Source organism: Lontra canadensis, unplaced genomic scaffold, assembly GCF_010015895.1.
Source record: "Lontra canadensis isolate GAN:19392208 unplaced genomic scaffold, GSC_riverotter_1.0 scaffold54, whole genome shotgun sequence".
Lineage (NCBI taxonomy): Eukaryota > Metazoa > Chordata > Mammalia > Carnivora > Mustelidae > Lontra > Lontra canadensis.
The window spans coordinates 11,704,679-11,724,304 of NW_022631048.1; the positions used below are offsets into that span (position 1 = coordinate 11,704,679).

General features: G+C 59.5%; 1 protein-coding gene across 1 annotated transcript; it reads left to right on the plus strand.

Moving 5' to 3' along the window:
* Nucleotides 1–1,471: 1,471 nt before the first annotated feature.
* Nucleotides 1,472–10,263, plus strand: HUS1 (HUS1 checkpoint clamp component). Its single transcript, XM_032875021.1, has 8 exons — nt 1,472–1,590; nt 2,348–2,475; nt 2,556–2,732; nt 3,810–3,917; nt 4,827–4,901; nt 6,568–6,667; nt 7,967–8,086; nt 10,074–10,263. The coding sequence occupies exons 1-8, from the start codon at nt 1,539–1,541 to the stop codon at nt 10,154–10,156; spliced, it is 843 nt and encodes a 280-aa protein (XP_032730912.1). The 5' UTR covers nt 1,472–1,538; the 3' UTR covers nt 10,157–10,263.
* Nucleotides 10,264–19,626: the final 9,363 nt, after the last annotated feature.

Below are 19,626 nucleotides of genomic sequence, written 5' to 3' on the forward strand. Positions count from 1 at the left end.
AAAGCATGTTTTGTTCACAAAAAAATGAAAGGTGACATTAAATCACGTTTGGTTTGGTAAACACTTCTATATTACAATGTAGACTGCAATTAAGTTTCACCTTATAGTCTTAAAATAGGGAGAATTTTTTGTGATTTTTGTATTTTACACCTTTCGAATACTTTGTATTCATTTTCACATCTTGATTCTACCTGTCAAGTTAAAAGCAAGTTTGTGGGTCCTTATTTGCGAGGCACATTAAAATGAACACTTTTTATTTTACAATTTTTTTTTAAGTAGGCTCCGTGCCCAACGTGGGGCTCGAACTGACGACCCTCCATCAAGAGCCGCCGGCGGAGCCACCCCGGTGCCCCCAAATCACGCATTCCCAGCATGGACGATCTTGTCTTTGAGCTGGATTCAGCGGATGCTCCATTTCCTGTTTTGTTCTTTGAAATTCTGCGACGTCGTGTACATCGCCGGATCGGCGGAGTCCGTCTGGAGACGAGCTCGCCCAGTCCCCCCTTAGGTCTCCAGGACCGGGAGTAAGGGGAGCGTCTCAGCGAGGCGGGGGGCGGGGGCGGGGAGGCGCAGGGATGCGGTCCTCGGCTCCAGGGGGACCCGCGGTGACTGACCTGGGGCGCAGAGCCCTCCGCGGGGACACCTGCAGGCCTGGGCCGGGAGGGCGGGTGCGGGCTGCGTCCCCAGCACAGACCCGCAGCTGCTCGCACCCGGGCCTCCAGGACCCTCGCCCCCGCCCCGCTCTCTCCGCTCAGGGTCGCTCGGACCGACCCTCCCGGCCCCGCACAAAGCGGCTCCTGCGCCGTCCGACTTTCACTCGGACGCCGACGGTCCCAGCTCCGGGGTCGCACGCGAGCCCCGGGGCGGCCGTCCGAGCGCGAGGGTCCGGAGCTCCCGCGGCCCGAGGGGTGCGCTCGGCGACCGCGTCGCTGGGTCCCGGGGAGCAGCTGCGAGTCCCGCGGGGCGCGTCCCGCCGGCCGAGGGCGGCGGCCCCGAGCTCTCCCCGACCGCGAACCCGCGGAGGCAGCGCCCGCTCTCGGGGGCCGCAGCCGGCACGTCACCACGAGCAGAGGCCGCCCCCGGGCACGTCCGACGCCAGCGCTCCCGGGGCGGACCGGAGACCCCACGTCCCCACAGAGGGGACCGGAACGGGACCCGCATACGCCCCCTCCCGCGGTCACGACCCCGGCCCCGACCCCTCGGGACGCGACCTGGAGCCCGACCGCACCCGATGACGTGGCCCCTGACCTCGCCTTCCCCGGGGTGCGACCCCGACTGTGACCCGGACCCGCCTCTCCGGTAAGCCGCGTCGAGGGTGACCCGGGAAGCCCTCTCCCGGACACCTCGCCCCAGGTCCCGCCTCCACGGGGGCGTGGCCACGGGTCCCCGCCTCCCCGGGGGCGTGACCGTGAGGCCCCGCCTTCCCCGGGGCGGGCCTGGAGGCGGAACCAATGCGCGCGGGCGACGTTTCCGGCGGGAAGCTGAAGAGGGGACCCGAGTCACCGCCACCGACGCCCCGCGCGGGCCCGCGTCCCGCCATGAAGTTTCGGGCCAAGATCGTGGACGCGGCGTGTCTGAACCACTTCACGCGTGAGCGGGGCCCGCGCCGGCCGCGGGGGCCGGAGAGGGGCGGGCGGACCGGAAGCAGCCCGCGCGGCCGGGACCCCGTGGGGGCGTGTGCGGCCGCCCGCGGGGCGAGGATGGAGGATGGGGGTGCGGGAGGGTGGGGGGCGCAGGGCGTGGGAGCGCGGATGGGTCGGGGGGCGCGGGGCATGGGGCGCCGGAAATGGGGCCCGGGAGGGTCAGGGGGCGCGGGGGTGGGGATGGGGTGTGGGGCCAGAGGGCGTTGCTGCGGCTCAGGATGGGGCGCGGAGGTGCACGGGGCCTCGCCGGGGTGGCAGGGTGGTCAGGGTGGGCACTGGCAGGCGGGAGAGCAGGTGCCGGGGTACCCAGGCTGATTTCCCCGACTTGACTGGGACCAGGTGGCTTCTGCCAGCGCCCACCTGCCTTGGAAGCGGGGCCGCAGGGTCCCTGCGCCCTGTGGGTGCCGAGCCTTGCACTGGCCTCGGGGCTGCAGCCCCCTGCGGGCCTCGGTGCAGGATGAGTGGGGGACCCCCCCAGCTAGGGGCCAGTAGCCCCCCAGCTGGCTGTCCTCATCCCGCCACACCTGGCTGGGCTCTGAGGCTGCCGGCTTGGCCTCAGGGTGTCAGAGTGCTTTCCCGCGGGGAGGGGACAGACCGGTTCTCTTCGCAGCGGGCAGTGTCCTCAGCCTGCAGCGTGGTCCCAGCCAGGTTATGCTCCGACCCTCCGTGTGCTTCCTGCTGATTCCGGCTTTGCCCCGCCACAGGGGTCAGTGCCACGATAGCCAAGCTGGCCAAGACGTGCACACTCCGCATCAGCCCGCAGAAGCTGAACTTCATCCTCTCCGACAAAGTGGCCAGCGGGGGCGTGAGCATGTGGTGTGAGCTGGAGCAGGTGTGCGCGCAGCCGGAGGCTGGGAGCTGCACCCCGAGGTCGCCAGAGGCCGCACTGGCCCGCTCTCTTCCTTCCCGCAGGAGAACTTCTTCAGTGAATTCCAGATGGAGGGCGTCTCTGCAGAAAACAACGCCATCTACCTAGAGCTGACCTCGGAAAATCTGTCTCGGGCGTTGAAGACGGCCCAGAATGCCAGAGCCCTGAAGGTCAAGCTGACGAACAAACACTTCCCCTGCCTCACCGTGTCCATAGAGCTGGTGAGCAGGAGCGGGCGTTCCAGACGCTTCCCGGGAGCGAGGCCAGTGCCTGTAAATGTAGGCTTTCCAATGGCCTGGAGAAGGCCGGTTGGTTTTATTAAAAGGAAGGATGTGCCCACAAATGCCTGCTTTCTGTTAGTCGGGCCTTCTCGCACCTCAGTGCTGTTGTGCTCACACTGCATTCGGCGAGGGCCCTGCCCTTTCCCGGGCCAGAGCACTCCCACGTCCTTTCCTATCTGCGTATCCCCACGTGGAATCATGCTTTCCGTCCACTTCCACTGTGGAAGGGTTTTCCCCACCTCCTCTGTGACACTTTCTGGTGACCTCTGATTCTCCCAGAATGCACACATTTTTCGTGCTGTTTCCAGAAGCCTCTATTGCCCGGCTCTCCTCGAGACACACACCCCACGGGCTCTCCTGGCTCACAGGATGGCGTTCATATGTCCTACCATGATGGCCAGAGCCCTGCATGCCCGGCCCCACCTGTCTTGGAGCCAGATCACCAACTGCCACCATCCAAATGGTTCCCAGAGTGTCTCCTTCTTGCCCAGCTCCCAGACTTTGTGGACCATGGGGATCCTGCTTGGAATGTCTCCCCTTCTGGCTCCCTGAAACCTGCACCCTGGTGCCTCTTCTCCCCACCTGCCCTCACACTGGCCCCCCCCCCCCCCCTTTTAAAAAGATTATTTATTTGGGAGAGAGAAAGAGAGCGCGTGTGTGCACGAGCACGGGGAACAGCAGAGGGAGAGGGAGAAGCAGGCTTCTCGCCAAGCAGGTCGATAACAGGACCCTGAGATCCTGACCTGAGCTGAAGGCAGAAGCCCCTGTGTGTTGGTTTCTTGCTTATTGAACCATGTGGACCCCTGGAGAGCGGGGACGTGTCTTATTCACCACGTGTCCAACTCCTTACGGGACTCGAGCAGAACAGGCGCGCTGTGAGCACTTGGTGAATGGGCTTTGATGAACGCACAGAACATTCCAGTTGGGTTTGGTATCAGTTTCTGATTGTCCTTCGGCGATGCTGTTTGCTTTTTTAACACCGACACCGACAATATGTCCCACTTTTTCTCTTGACAGTTGTCTGTGTCGAACAGTAGCCGCATTGTGACACACGACATCCCCGTTAAGGTTATTCCTAGAAAATTGTGGAAGGATTTGCAAGAACCTACAGTCCCGGACTCCGACGTGAGTGATGCCCGTCGTCTTCTGCTCATGACGTGTTGCGTGGAGTGATGAGAATTCCCTGCCGTCAGTTATGGGCTCGCGGCATACCTCATTTAGAAACTGTTTAGTGGCTGAGAGGAAATGCTGGTCGTTTGTAAAGGACACTGCAGGAAAACGCTGGCAGTGTTTGCCTTTCGTTGGTGACGTAAAACATCTTGAAACAGCGCTGCGTGTAGTAGAAAAGCCACACTCCGCACAGGGAGGGCAGAGTGCTTGGATCATTGTGCTTAATGAACTAACCTAACATAGCACTTGGGGGGCAGGACTGGTGCCGGAACACGGGCAAGAGCCAAGAGGGGGGCTCCTCCAGTCCTGCCAGCAGGAGTCCCAGAGCCCCCGAGAGGAACGAGGACCCCAAAGGGTGCCCTGCCTCTCGCTCTCACGTTCTGGAAGATGCGCTGCAGGGAGACTGGAGAGACCTCATTGACTCCTGCCGGAGGGCACCTGTGCCAACAGTGCCATCTCCTGCATCGTTAGGATTCGAGCTCCGGAGCCGGACTGGCTTGTGGTGCCTGTCAGGGTGGGAGGAGGCCAAGCACGTGGCTCTGGGCCCTCAGAGGACGGGCCCCGGGGTGCTGAGTGCCACCCCTGGGCGTGTGCAGCGGCATCTCTGCCGAAGGGCTGCATTCTGGCCCTGGGAGAGTGCCCATGGGGACGTGGTCGCCCCGGTAACCAGAGGCTGGCAGGAGCGAACAAAGTTATAAAGTTGTTTTCTTTTCATATTTTGAGAGGAGCTTTACTGAGACAACTTTACGACAGGCCTTCAGAGCTGTTCAGCTGACACACAGTCCGAGCCCAGGTGGCGAGCCGGTCAGCGCTTGGCTGTGCTCGTGTTTTCAGTCCTCCCGACGTGTGTCGTTGGTTTTGTAGGTCAGCGTCTATCTTCCGGTCTTGAAGACGATGAAGAGCGTCGTGGAGAAAATGAGGAACCTCAGCAATCACCTTGTGAGTGACGACTTCTTCGGAGAGCAACAGTCCGCGACTTTCAGGACTGTTCGGTTCGGGCCCTGGGCCCTGGGAGGAGGCCCGGCCGGGTGGAGGCGTGGGTGCCTTCATGCTCACCGCTGCGGTGTCCGGGGCCCCGGGGACCCGGCCTGTGCGGAGCCACCGATCCACGGCCGCCTGCGGAAGCCCTGTTCTCCGTGCTTCTCCACTGCCTCCCCGGAACGGGGAGTTTGGTGTTTGCCCTCACCCCTCGCATTTATCTCCGTGGCCCATTAAGAGTGTGTTCAACAGTCAGGCCTTGTGTCCTTATGTCTCGGAGATCACATTCCGTATTTCATCTAACGGAATCTCTTGAGTGAATCACGGGAGTTGGCTGGGAGTTGAGTGTCCTGTCCGCTTCGCCCGGGACAAGGCTGCCCCAGAATGTCATGATCTCCAGTGGCTGCTGTCCTGTTGATCCAGTCGTCAGGCTGGGAGCTCCCTCTGGGACCACTCCGGCACCTCGGAGACGCTCAGAGCAGCCCTGGGGCGGGGAAAGGCAGGGCAAATTAATCCCAGGCTCTGCTTGTTTGTTCTTGCGGTCCAGTGGAAATGACTCAGCAAAGTGGCCTAGACAGTCATCAGGGGTGTTTTTCTCTCCTCTGGAATGTGTATGGAGAGATGTCATGGCGTAGCTGCTACGGCCTGGAGTACTCGGTGGAAAGCTTCCGGAGGGGCCAGGTGCACAGGGAGCCTGGCTTGGGGACCAGAGTTCTGCCTCTGAGGGTCGTAGGAAAGACAGCGGAAAGAAGCGGGGTCACCGTGGAGGTGCTCGGACACCCTCACTGAGACCCCTGCCCTTCCCCCACCTCCTGCAGGGAGGGATGCGGCCTGTGGGGCAGTACGCGGGGCGGGGGGGGGGGGGGGACCCATGCAGGAGCAAGGGAGACCTGCGCCGACAGCCAGGAGTCCACACCAGGTTTTATGTGGCTCCCCTCCCGCTCCAGCCCCGGGGTCTCGTGAGGCCAGCTGGGGTTCTGGTTCCAGAGGTGCGGGCTGGGGTCTGGGACCCAGTCGGGCTGCACGTCCAGGTGCCTCGTAGGTGGCGGTGGCGGGAGGTCTGTCCTGCTCTGCCTCACCTTTTAGCCCAGCATCTTTGCAGGCCTGCACACATGAGCTTCTTGGTTAATGCAGTAGTGACTGTCGTGACATGGTGGCAGAAGGGGTGTCCTTGGCCACACTGACCTGGGGCCCCTCCAAGCGGCACTGGGCAGCGTGTGTGGCCTGTGCCAGGTGTCACTGGAAGCGGGCAGGGTGGCGCACCTGCACCAGGCCTGGCTGCTCTCTGGGCGTGGGGAGGCACTTCCTGTTGGGTGTCCAGCATTCTGGGTCAGTCTTCAGAAGTGGTGGGTGATGATCGCTAAGGAAACTGTGGGTAGAGCTAAGGTCTTATCCAGACCTGTAAGAGACAGTCACGATGGAGTGGGGTCTCCACTCTGAGGGGCCCCTTCTCTGGGGGTTTCCAAGTCCCCCCAGTCGGGGATGCTGGGTGGGTCTTGCTGCCGTCAGGAGTGGTCTGGGGCTGTGGGGCTACTTTGTCACCTGGTTTGGCAGGAGCTGATGTCGTCCCCCCCCCGCCTTTTGCTTTCCTTTCCTTTTTTAAGACTATAAAATACTCAATTTGCAGATTATCGAAGCAAACCTAAGTGGAGACTTGAACTTGAAAATAGAAACAGAACTAGTGTGTGTTACAACTCACTTTAAAGACCTGGGGAACCCTCCATTGGGTAAGTGTTCCGGTGCCTCGCGTTCTGTGTGTAATACATTGTTGCAGGAGTCACATCTTGCTGAGATCTCTATCTGGAACACGGGAGAGATCTCAGTTTCACACTTGGCGGGGGGAACAGGCCGCTGAGGTCCAAGCAGGGAAGGTTGGCCTCCCCGGCCTCAGGAGCGGCGCCTGCCCCACTGGTCCCCTGGGGGCCCCTGGTGACTTGTTTCTGCCCATTTCTCACCTGGAATGGCGTCACAAGGTAGACGAGGTTTTGTTTCCTCCCACTTTAGTCCCTCGTATTTATGAAATTAGACTAGCAGATGGCAGCTTTCCTCGCCTGACCAGATTTTTCATTCCTTACACAGCAGCAGAGACCATGGGACCAGTTTGGTAGTGGTGAATGACAGGGTGACTGACTGGATGGGGGAACGGAGGGACCTGAGTGGTGCCCACGGAGCCCGTGGCCAGGGACCATGCACTTAGTGGGTGCTAAGTGCTGGAGTAGGTGGCAGGTGGGGCCCGGGGAACTCCGCGGATGACGTGGAAGCTGGATTAGGCCCACCCATGTTCGTTTCATTTCCCCCAAGATTTCATTTGTATATTATAGAGTGGGGGGAGGGGCAGAGGAAGAGGGAGAAGCAGGCTCCCTGCTGAGTGCACAGCCCAGCAACGCAGGGGCTCGAACCCAGGACCCTGAGATCATGAGCTGAAGTCGGGCTTAACCAACTGAGCCACCCAGGCGCCCCCGCACATGTTCTTTCCCACCTGAGAGGCCCGTCGCCTTTACAGTGAAAATGTGCAAGTGCCCGGTGGTGTATGGAAGGCCCGTCAGCGCGGCCAGAAAGGCTTTTACCTTGTGGAGAAGCACGTCCCGCTCCAGCCAAGTGCGGTCCGCACAACCGAGGCTTGTGCCTGCCGTCGGTGTTACTGTGTTACTGTGCTCTTTATTTTAGTGAATTACGATAAGGGTCTTGTCTCTGATGCTTGCCCAGCATCGAAAGGACCTTTTCTTTCTTTTCATTCCCCTTTGGAAGGGGCGCTCTTGCGCGAGCTCTGTGTGGTCTGCTCCTCACTACGTGTCCGGGGACTAATAGGGACCGTTTTCTTGGACCAGAATCGGGAGAGTGGGTCATACCTCAGGTCGCCGTAAAGGAAGATTCGCTGGGAATTTGCAGTGTTGAGAGAGAAGCCGGTGCACCTCGGTGGCGTCTCCGGGCGGCGCCAGCCAGCGGGACCGTAAATCAGTGATTTTCACTGTCGTGGCGCCGGCCCGGCTTTCCTGTCTCATCACGAGCTGTTCCTGTCTTTGCAGCCTCTGAGGACGCCTCCCAGGACCGAGACCCAGCGCAGATGGCTGAAGTACGCATAGACATCCGGAAGCTTCTGCAGTTCCTCGCTGGGCAGCAAGTGAACCCCACGCGGGCCGTGTGCAGTGAGTGCGCGGGGGGGGCCTCGTGCGCGTCTCCGATCCCGTAACCAGAGGCCGGCTCGCGGCAGTGCGCGGCCCCCGAGCACAGACACAGCCCGGCTGCGGGGGCCCCGTGCTCTAGGGCGGGTGGGGGCTCGGGTTTTCCTGGATTCAGCCGTGCTGTCTTGGCACGGGGCTGTGGCCGCCGCACCTGGCCGTCACGTGGGCTCGCTCGTGTCCTGGGGAGAAGCTTCCGGAGGATGGGTGCTGATCGTCCCGTCTAGCCGTGTTGGTCTGAGCTGACGCGAGGACGCTCTGACCCCATAAACTGGGCTTGGGCTGAAGGTCCTCTGCTCTTGTTCCCGCAGTCGTCCCATATCTGGGCATCTGGCTTCCTCTCAACCCCCGGTTTTCCACAGTGGTACCTTGGTCGGAGTCAGCCCTGCCTTCCTCTGTGCACCTGCCTCTCGGCTCCCATCAGTTACTGGCTGCACATGACGAAGGGCTCACTCGCCCCAAACTTTTCAAGGATTTTTCTGTCTCCTTGCCACTGTGATGACACGGCAGTGGAGAGGGAGCGCCGCCTCTCGTGGAAGAGGTGTCGGGCTGAGCCCTGGGAACGGAGCTGAGGACCGTCCAGGAGTGCACCTGGCAGCCGGCACATTGCCAGCGCTCTAGATGAGGAATAGAGAATTCTGGGGGCCTGTGCCAAGGACGACAGCCCTCCAGAAGGAGAGACGTGCAGCGAAGCAGATCACGGCAGGGCAGTTAGCGCATGTGGAAGGCACTAGGTGGGGTGATGGGGCACAGGAGGTGGTGTGCAGAGGACAGAGGGCCCAGTTTAGGGACGGAGACGCTGGAATGGCTGGGTCCTGTGGCTGGGGCAGGTGCCAGCGTCCCCGTGCGCTGCATCCCGAGAGCCCCTGGGCTGGCCTGTTGCGTGTTCCTGGGTCTGAGGACTGTGGGAGATGTGCCTCAGCGTGGGGTCCGTGCAGGCTTAAGACGGCCCCCCCATGTGCTGATGAGCTCCGGACAGGCTGCTGGCTGTGCTGCTGTGGTCCTGGTGAGCCCTGCAGGTGGTTCCAGTGTAACCCAGCTGTGCCAGTGCAGAGCGGAAGCCCAGCGGTGGGGTGGCATTGCCCTTGAGTGGGCTCTCTTGGGCCATGTTGGTTCTGGGCCAGGCGGCCATCTGAGCTGCTGGTGCTCTCAGAAAGGGGACTTTGGGGTCCCCAAGAGTGGCAGAGATGGACCACGAGATTGTGACAAAATGTGGATTTCTCCTACCCTTTCCTTCATCCTTCAAACCAGCTTTTCTGCCTGTAGTTTCTGCCTCTGGGGTGGCGTCCTGTAAGTGTCTAGTCCGCTGCCCCGCACTACCCTCTCCCCCGCCCCCGGGGCACTCTGTCCCACGCCCTCTGTCTCCACCCACCACCTCTCCTGTAGGGTATTTCTGCTGGTGCTGTGCCCCTTCCCCACCCCTGTTCCCTGGGACCAGTCCCTCTTCAGCCTGGCACGTGGCCAGGGCCACCCTAACGGGCTCCATGTGGTCTCAGCTGCTGGTCTCAGAGGCCTGGAGAACAAGCGACCTGCCCTCGGCTCCCCTGCACTGCTCCCGCATTGGTGGCCCTGGGCCCTGGCCACGGCTGTCGGTCCTGCCCCCACTGCTGTTCAACCGAGCAGGCCTCCCATGGAGTTTGCCCTCCACCCTGTGCGGTGCCCGACCTGGGCCTCGGTGCGATGTGCAGCCCTCCTGCGCCCTGGCGCGCACCGCAGTCTGTCCCTGGGGGGAGGTGGGCCGCAGCACTGGGCCTTCACACACTTAGGTCACTCTCGGGCGGGAAACCGCATTTTCCTGGAAGGACCCTGATTTTGGTAAACGGGGGCTCTTTACCACAGTCCCGTGGGCCGGTCCCACAGTGCGGGGTGGAGCATAAGGAGGCCAGGCTCCAGGAGAAGACATAGCGGCTCGCTGGGCAGGGTCTTTGCGGTGACAGGTTTTCTCTCTCCGCAGACATTGTCAGCAACAAGCTTGTCCATTTTGATTTGCTCCATGAAGACGTGTCCCTGCAGTACTTCATCCCGGCCTTCTCCTAGCCGGCCTCTGGCCACGCGTGTCTGCGCTTTACTCTGCCCCACCGTGATAGTCTAGCTAAAAACTGAGTTCATGGAAGACAGCTGGATAAACATACTTCTTTATGTGACGTTTTGTTCTCGTGTCTGTTTTGTCGTTAAGACATGGGAAATCGGAACAAGAGCACGTATCTATACAGACTTCAGGTAGGGTGGGGCTCCCAGACGCTGCCCGGCTCTGGCTCTGCTCCTTGGAGCCTGATAACTGGGGCACACAGAGGTCACACAGGGCAGCGGGGGTGTCGAGGGGTGCCCGGCTGCAGCTCGTGGAGCCTGGGGTCCGCGCCTGTGAAGGCCGAGTCCCTGGGCTCAGCTGCTGGTCCGCCAGGGTCCCTGAGGCCCACGGGGGTCCTCAGTGACGGTCCTCACCATCCTGTCTTCATGCGCAGTGCTCGGCTGTCTGGAAAGCACACGGTATTTGGACAAAGAAGAGCTCCGGGGACTGTGTTCAGGGCTGAGACCACGTCTGGTCTCTGCACGGGCGAGCCGGCCTCCACCTAGCAGGGTCTGCTTTCTCATGCACCAGGGCCTGCCCCATTGCATCCCATGGTGGGAGAGTTCCCTCTGCCCTGTGGACAGGATGTCGTGAGCAGTGTCTTAACTCCCACGACAGCCGAGCAGTGAGGCCGTGGCCTGGGGCAGAGGAGGAAGGGGGACATCTGCACAAGTGAAAAACTCTTCTGTGGCCTTTTCTGAGTCTGGGGTGAAAACCAGCATTTGAGAGCCTCTCTGGATGCTGATATTATTAGTGGTAGTTCACGTGGGGCCTAATACTTGGTCACGTAATGCTTTAAAGTCAGCTCGTCATTTTGCTTTTCAAGCCTCTCTCCTCTCTTTGGCTGCGGCCAGCGGTAAAACTTAGAAACTCCTGATGTCCGATGAAGCAATGGCTGAAAATAGTTGATAAAACCTTTTTTGTTGTTGTTAAAGAAAATGCATAGTCAGTTACTAGATGAGGAAATTGGTTCTTTCTGATTATTTAAATGATGTTTAACATGTAATGAAGTAAGATATAGGTCCCAGAATAAGTTAGTGGTAAGACGGCCCATCCCCTCACCTGTTGGGCGTGGCGTGCCTCGGGTCTCTGCCCTGACGTGCAGCGCGCGCATCTGCGGGCATCCCGCCCTTGGGCATCTGCTGTCGCGGGCAGGGCCCATCCATGTCAGAGCTGCCCAGACACTTGGGGTTCTGTACCATGGATCCTTTATTTGCCAGAGTGGATTGCGTAGCCTGCCTGGGGCCACGCGGCTGGGGGTGGGGTGGGACGAGGACCCGCGCATCTGACTTGGGGTCGATAACCCTCTCCTCGGGGCGCCGCCGCGCGGCCGGAGCCTGAGTCCTGCACGGCAGTCGGGGTCCACCCGTGGCTTCCTGCGTCTGGGAAGAGGATGTTCGGGGTAGCTCCTGTGGTAAAGCGGCTTCACCGGCAGTTTCTAAAATGTGCTGCAACCACGTGTAACTGCCCTCGGGTTTCTACAGCGTTGGTTTAAGCGCTCCTGGATTGTGATGGTTTTAGCGATGGCTCGAGTCTGTGCGTGTGGCCCTGCAGGCTGTCCCTAGGGGTCCGGGCGCGGGACGCTCTTCTTGCTTCTTGGAAGCACTCCCTGCCTCGCGCTGGCCGGGCCTCAGCCTCCCGGAGCCTTGGCCCAGGATGGCTCCCGCGGGCTTAGGGACCCACTGGGCTGCTTTACTGAGCAGTGCGCCACGGGGAGTTCTGCCGGCTCAGCGGAGGAATGTGCGTACAGTTTGAACAGGCAGCGTGTTTCCAGACTGACACCCCCAGTGCCGAGGTCTCTCGCCGGCGTCCTGCACTTCGGGGACATGCTCTGCTGGCTGCAGCCGTGTGGGGCTTCCCTGGTGCTCGGGCTCAGGGATGTTTAAGAGTCCTCGACCCCGCAGCTCGTGACTCTCGTCCCGTGCCTCGTCATCCTCCTCGCAGGTGCCTCTGGGCCTGGCAGAGGACCCACTCGGTCTGCGTTTTCCTGGGTGGGACGCGTGGCTCTGTCCAGGCAGCGGAGGTGCCGAGTGGCTCTCGTGTTCTCCGTGGACACCGTCCAGTGGGCGGAGCTGCGTTTGAAGAGACACAGTCATGTCCTTGACTCTGGAGTCCAGAGCGGAGTCGGAAGGAAAGTTTCAGCGCCTGGCGTTTTTCAGCTTCTCAATATCGTTCTTGAGCCAGGAGGCAGGCAGTCTCTGTCCGGAGATGAGGGGGGCATTAACCCCACAGACACCCTGGGATCCGCTCGATTATTGACTATGTTTGGGAAGCCCTGAAAGGCTTGTGTGCCCTTTGACCCAATATTTCTGATTATAGGAATTTTCACAGAAATTATAATCAAAGCTGTTGCTGTGATCTTGTACTAAAAAATCCTGAAATCCTGAATATGAATTCCTAGGGGGTTTGTTAAATTATCTATGGTGTGACAGTATTTTCTGCTGTAAAAGTAACGTTACAGAGACACTCAGGGTTTATGATGTATAGTTACGAGTGTGTCTGGTCGGATTCCAGTTCGAGAATAATCACATACGTGTGGGGGTATGTGTGTGTGAGTGAGTGACAGGGAAAGGTTGGAAAAATATACAGCAGGGCTTAACCCTGATTATTTATGAATGTTTCATTTCGGTCTTTGTAAACTGAGGTGTCCTCTGAAACTCTTATAATCAGTTTTTTAACAAAAAATAAATTATTTTTGGAGGGCCTGAGTAATAATATTTATTATCTGAACGCAGTCCATAATCACCGGCAAAGACCGTTTCCTCTTCATTTTCACACGTGTCCTTTCCTGAGTAGAAGAGTAACCTCTCACCTGTCGTGTGAGATCGTAGGAGGGTCCTGGCGCGAGTTGTGCATCAGCGAGGCAGCAGCACTTTGCAGAATGACCGCGTCCCGGCCTGCGGAGGAGCCGGAGCTCGTGTAGCCGAACCTGTGGTGAGGAGAGTGTGACAGCCGCTGGGGCCCAGGCTAGCCGGGTGGGGAGGTTGTGGGGGCCTTTGCATATCTGTAATTACCAGAGGGAAGACCCCTGGGAGCACGGGGATGGGGCCGCCTCCCTGAACCCCACTGAGTGAGCTCCGGTTCCATCAGAGACCCTGGGAGGCACAGGGGACATGGGTTCTGTATCCCTGTCCCAGGCGTAGCGTCTCAGAGAGGCTGCCTCTGTGGGGTTAAAGGAAGTGCAGCCCTCAGGCACTTTCTGAGTTGAGGAGCAGGCTGAGAAACCAGTCCCCCACCCCCCCCGCCCCTGGACTGGTCCCCAAACTGGTCCTTCTGGGTCCACACAGTGGTACACAGGAGGCTCTGACCGCAGCCGTGTGCCCCCGGCAGAGGGTAACCGCAGCCCCTCTGTCCTCCTTAGGGAGGGAAACCTCAGGTCTGGCTAGCTGGGTGGGGGCGTCCCATCTGCAGAGAGCAGGAGGAGAGGGGAGAGTGACAGCAGGACTGGGGCCAGGGTGACCCCTCCTGCTTTTGTCCCTTTGCCTTCCTCCTCTCCTTCAGGGCAAACCTCTAAGGAGATGGGGGGTCTTGCCCCTGCTCACCTTCACCCCCTGGCAGCCAAGTTATTGGGGCAGGGGCTGGAGTGTGAGGCTTGTCCCATCGAGAGGTCCTGCTCAGGGTGGTTTTGGGGTGTTTGGTGGTTCATCTGCCCCTAGCGACCCAGGGACCTCCCTTCATAGTGGACACGTCTGAAGTAACCTGGTGAGTCGCTGGTGGTTCCCACTGAGCTGTGCAGGGGCTTCTAGAAGCTTAGAGGGGCCCCTGCCCAGAGGAACCAGGGACCAGGGGTGAGGGCGTGTCCTGAACCCTCCTCGAGGAGTGCGCGCGCGCACACACACACGTGACCTGGGTGGTCAGATATAGCAAAGTTTCCAAAGATGATCTTATTTCTATTTTATCATTTATCAGTTATCTGTATCAATAGTTTTGATTGGTGTAGATTTCAGGGAGAAGCTTCTCTAGATAGAAAGTCAAAGGAAGAAAGAGACCAGTGCGGGGGGAGCGCCCACGCAGGACCGGGTGCCACCAGCAGCCCTACCCTGCCCACATGTAACAACATGTATTGTGGACCCCAAGAAATTCCCCCAATACATCTTGTGCTTTTCTTAATTACTGTCTTGGAACAAGATAAATGCAAAACAGGTTATGTTATCTTCTTGCTCATAATGTATTTTGTAAGAGAAAAATCAGTGATCACTGAAGTCTTCAGTGCTGAATAATGACTTCTGTGATGATTTGTGTCCTGTCAGCGTCCCTGTGACTTTGCAGAGGAGAGGGAAAAGGGGATGGGGGGGAGAAGGGAGGGAGGGGGGAGAGAAGGAGGGAGGAAGGAGGAGGTAGAGGGGAAAGGGGGAAGTGGAGGATGGAGGGAGGGAATGGGAAGGGGAGAGGAGGGAAGGGGGAGAGAAGAGATTGAGGGGGTAGGAAGAAGAGGGAGGGAGGGAGGGAGGGAAAAGGGAAAGGGAGGGAGGAAATGGGGGAGGAAGGGGGTAGAAAAGGGAAGGGGAGAGGAGGGAAGTGGAGGGAGGGAGGAGGGGAGGGGAGGAGTGCATTAGAAGAAGGAAGAGGTGGGAGGGAGGGGATAGGAGAGGGAAGAGAGCAAAAAGAAGAGGAGGGAGAGGGAGGAGGGGGTGTAGTAGAGGGAGAAGGAAAGAAGGAGGGAGAACAATTAGCAACCTGGTCAGGCCATCAGGATGGCAAACTCCCCTGCCCCGCAGTGGCCAGAGTGCCCAGGCCTTTGGGATCACTTATGAGGGAGTTTAAATCCTGGCTCTGGATACTTAGTTTCCTTTAGAAGCCCACGGGGAGAAGAGATTCTCAGTGAGTGTGTGAGTATGCAGGACAGTCGCCCCTAATAGCTGCAGGAGCCCCACCGGGAGAAGGGCTTTGCCAGCGTCTTGTTCCAGCCTCTGCTGGGAGCGCCGGGCGCCCCCTCACCCTCACTGTCACCCACTTTGTATGGGCGCCTCCCTGGCCAGACTTACACTCTGCAGGGTCACACCGGATAGGACTCACGGATAGGACTCACGCCAGGTGTGACAGCTCCTGTGAGGCTTCAGTTGGGGGAGGGTGGAGGCGGGGCGGGGGGGTGGGGAGCAGTGGGCGGGTGAGTCCCCAGCTCCCCCCCAGCACGCGCCCAATTGGCCAGGCCCTCTGCTGCTGGGGCAGGGGAGGGTTGTCCTGCCGCTGGGGCCCATTGTGGGCGCACCTGTCGCTGTCCAGTTCTCCAGTTCGAGCGGCAGGCCCCATGGGAGCAGTCTGCGGGGGTCCGGGCTGGAGGGCGCTCCTGCGAGCCCTGCCCCTGCTCTCCGTGCTGCATCCCCTTCCCCGGGTCAGCTCGAAGGACGGTAAGTTCACATCTACCAGCATCTCAGCAGCTCCCCTCACCTTTGCTGCAGTGTAATTACGGAATTTGCCCACAGTTGTGATGCTGGTGTGCTGAGGGGGGAGGCCTGGAGCATGTAAAGAGGACAATGAATGTGCGCATGGCCCTGGCAGGGTTGGGGGGGGGGAGCTCCTGGTGGGAGCAATGTGCCAGGTGCACCCAGCTAGGTCCATTCAGAGGTGGGGATGGAGTCCTGAGGTCACAGCCCAAGCCGGATCTGCACTGAGAGCCCAGAAAGGCCCTTACCCGTGAGGAACAGTGTCCCAGAGCTGGTTGGTACTGTGATTATATGGACCTGCCGGCAGACCGTGTGGGGGCCACGCTGCCCTCGTGCACTGGGCACTAAATCCCAATATGGAATTTGTGGTTAAAAAAAAACCTCTAAATAGGTAGCTTTTGTTCATGAAACTTAGCAAAAACCACGGAGGGTTGGATGGCTAAATCAGGTGCTTTGCCTTCCAGAATGTTCTCCTGGGGGCTCAGTCCTGGTGCAGGGAAGTTGTGGGGAGGAGCCTTTTGGACCAGCAGGTGAGGCCGGTGACTTACCGGGGAGTCTTGGCGGCTCCCTCTGTGGAGTTTCAGTGGCCGTTTGGTAAAGAAAGCCACTAACTGATAACATCCGGAGCTTCTGGCCCGAGAGCTCCTGGGATATTGTCCGGTCTGCCGCACAGCGGGGCCACCCTCACCTCCGCGCGTCCCTGTGTCCGCAGCTTCCTGTTCCCGGGGTGGCCTGCCCCAGCGGCTCCCGGCACCTGGAACATTCTGTGTCCCACACTGAAACGGGGCAACGTGATGGACACACGAAATCTTACTTATTTTAATGGAACTCGGAGCGCCAGGCAGCTGTGGCTGCGGCCAATGTGTGGGACGGCACTGGGACATTTCTTCTCTCCGAGGGTCACTGCATATTGGGTTATCCCCATGGCTTGGAGTGCCTCGTCCCCACTGCTGGTGCTAATGCTAGCCTGGGGCGTGGTGGCTCTGAAGTGGGTCTTCAGATCCCATGGGAAGGTGACAACAGGGTAGAAGCCGCTGCAGGGCTTTGGAAAGGGGCCTCTTTTGCCAACTTGGTGGGTGGGTCTGTATTTATCTTGTAATCACAGGGATCCTTCCTGTTTTCATAGCTCATGGGAAAGCCTTTATCTGGTGGAGAAGAGCCAAAGGGGGTGGAGATGCCAGGAGGTGCCCCCGAGTCCAAGGGGGCGGGTGCACAGGCCCCCCGCAAGTGTGCTGAGCCAACAGCACAGGCCTGAGCCCACCAGGGGCTCTGGGCCCTGTTTACTCACCTGCTCGTCTGCAGGGCCCCAGCAACGCTCTAGAAATCACAGGATTCCGAGAAATCTGCCAGGAAACTGGCAGGCTCACTGGTCTTCCTCCTGGGACCCTCCCAGCCTCCCCACCTGGGAACCAGCTTCTGCACAAAACATGACTCCATGGGGCATCGCTATCTTCTCCAGGGCCTTGTGCACCCATAAACACTTCTGGGGGGAGGCAGAAAAGTCGTCTCGTTTTCTAGGGAAAACATGAAAAAAACTAACTTTCGTAAAATCCCTATTCAATTAGAATGTTGACACAAAGAATTAAGGGAACTGACAACTAGTCAAAAAAGAGAGACTTTTATCCTGGTAGGATTCGCCCAGTCCTGGGAACGGTGGTGCAGCGGCAGCGAGCAGGCGGGAGCAGGGACAAGGCAGCACCGAGGGGCCACAGTCAGTCCCCCGTCAGTCCTCCTCCCTGTCGTGGTGTCCTTCGTGGATATGGGGGCTTCTCCAACTCTCTCCGCTGCCAGATGCCCTCTTCCCCTGGAGTGCTGGCCCATTTCAGACCGATGCACAGAGACCCCTGCACTTAAGCTTTCCGTGAGAGTAGCAGGGAATCAAGCTTTCGGATGGGAAGCCGATTATTGGCAAGGTTTCTGCTCCCACCGTGTGACTAGCGTCGGGTACAAGCATAACCCCCATCCCGGCACTGTCTTCCAGGGGGCACAAACGGATGCCGGCCAGCTGACTGCTGTGGCCAGGGCCATGACCCAGTGACACCAGGAAGGACCTCAGTCCTGAGGGCCCAGGGATCCCAGAAAGGTGTTTCTGATGACCCGCAGAGGTGAGCGGCGCTGGTCGCAGGGACTTTGAGAACCTGTATTTTAGAGCATGTACTGGGGACTTTTTCTTTCAAAAGGAATATTCCATGGAGTTGGGCTTAATGTGTGTGTGTGTGTGCATGTGTGTGTGTGTGTGCTTGCCCCTGCGTGTGTGCGTATGTGTGTGCGTGTGTGTGTGAGAGAGAGGGCTTCTGTGTATCCATCGTATGTGCCGTGTGTGTGTCTGAGTGTGCAAGTATGTGATTGTGTGTGTGCCTGTGTGTGTGTCTATGCTCCTGTGTCTGTGTGTGCTTGTGTTCTGTGAGTGTTTGTGTGAAACCGTGGCATGTGTATGTGCATGACCTCGGACCCTTCCCAGTCCAAGTTCTGCACAGGACCCGCCGTTGTCTTGCAGCCACAGGGGTCATGGGCACAGTCCCTTCCCTGGAAACCACCCAGATGCGCCAGACTTTGCGGCTTCTGAGGAGTCCGTGACGTGTGACTCTTACCCAGGTGGTGGTGGCGGGGGGAGTTGGTCCTGTTGAAGGACCCTAGCAACGAGCATCCCCAGAGCACAGGCCTGTAGCCACACCACTGAAGGAACAAACACGGGAAAACAACAAAAGGCAAAGCATGTAAATAGCACTCCTTGGGAGGGGGTGATCCCTGCTCTCCTCACCTGGAGGGATTCCCTGCTCTCTCCCGTCCCGTCCCGTCTGTTCACTTGGGGGGTGGACACAGCTTCGGGTATGTCTAGGTCTCCCTCGTTGAACTGATCGGCAGAAGTGCCCCCCGTACCGCCTTCTGTGAGGCTCTGGCCTCTGAGGAGGAGGTCCTGGGGCTAAGTCACTCCAGTGCCCTGTGCCTCTCCCATGCTTGCCCTGGGGCGGGGGGAAGGAGAAAGGTCAGGCAGGCTGGGGGGGTCAGAGTCCCCACAGGATCCTGGGCTCAGCCGGCCCCGCCCAGCTCCTTCTTGGTGCTGGGAAACCCCGAGGTGGCCCCCACCATCTGCACTCCCCGACGCCCCAGAGCCTGTCCCCAGATGGGTGAGCGGTGCCATCCCACCAAGGGGCAGGTTCACGCACACGTGTCCTCCGGGAAAGCAGACAGGGCCGGCCCTCCAGGGCCAGGGAGAGTCTCTCTTGTATGTACATTTTCCTTTCAACACCCCCCCCTACTTTGTATTAGAAAAGGTCTTTGAACTCTCAGAGCACAATCCCTTCTTTGTGTGGTTCACCGTCAGGGGGTCCGTCTGTGTCAGGTGTCCTCAGGTGGCCCTGGCAGCGCCCCCAGCTGGGCGGCAGGTGCCTGCAGGGGTGGAGGTTCCCCAAGGCCTTCCCTGTCTGATATGCCCCTCGTCCTCTCAGATGTCCCTCCAGGTTTGCGGTAGGACGTGCGCCGTTCCAAATGGTCTCTTTTCTCTTTTCTCCTTCTCTCATGTCCCTGGCCTGTGGGAGACAGGTGTGGCCAGGGGTGGGAAGGAGACCCTGGGGATGCCTCACTCAGCCACTGAACCGAGGCCCTCAGAGGCCCTCAGCCCGGGTCGTCCCCATTTGTCAGAACTCCGTGGTGGCCGCTGCCTCCCCACGCCCCCACCGCCCACCATAAAGGGTCCTCGTCTGCCATCTGGCGGCAGCTGCCTGGTCATTGCATCAGGAAGCTGCTGGGGTCACACAGTCTTCCCTTCTCAGAAGTCCCTGCTTAAATGAAAGCATCTGCTCTCCCAGCTTCGCAGGCGCGCAGAGAGGTCAGAAACCGCTCGCTGCAAAGTGTGCACGTGTTCTCACGGGGAGGCGAGCCCAGCCTCGGGGACCGAGATTCACACCCGCAGTGCAGAGACGCACATAGCCCTGGGGGGTGGGGGGGCGGGCCTGGGTGGCATCCTGGAATGGCATCCCATGTCTGGTTAAGACCTCCGTCCACACCTTGGTTCAGGGCTATTTGATCACTGCACATCGATCTTTCTGGATGGC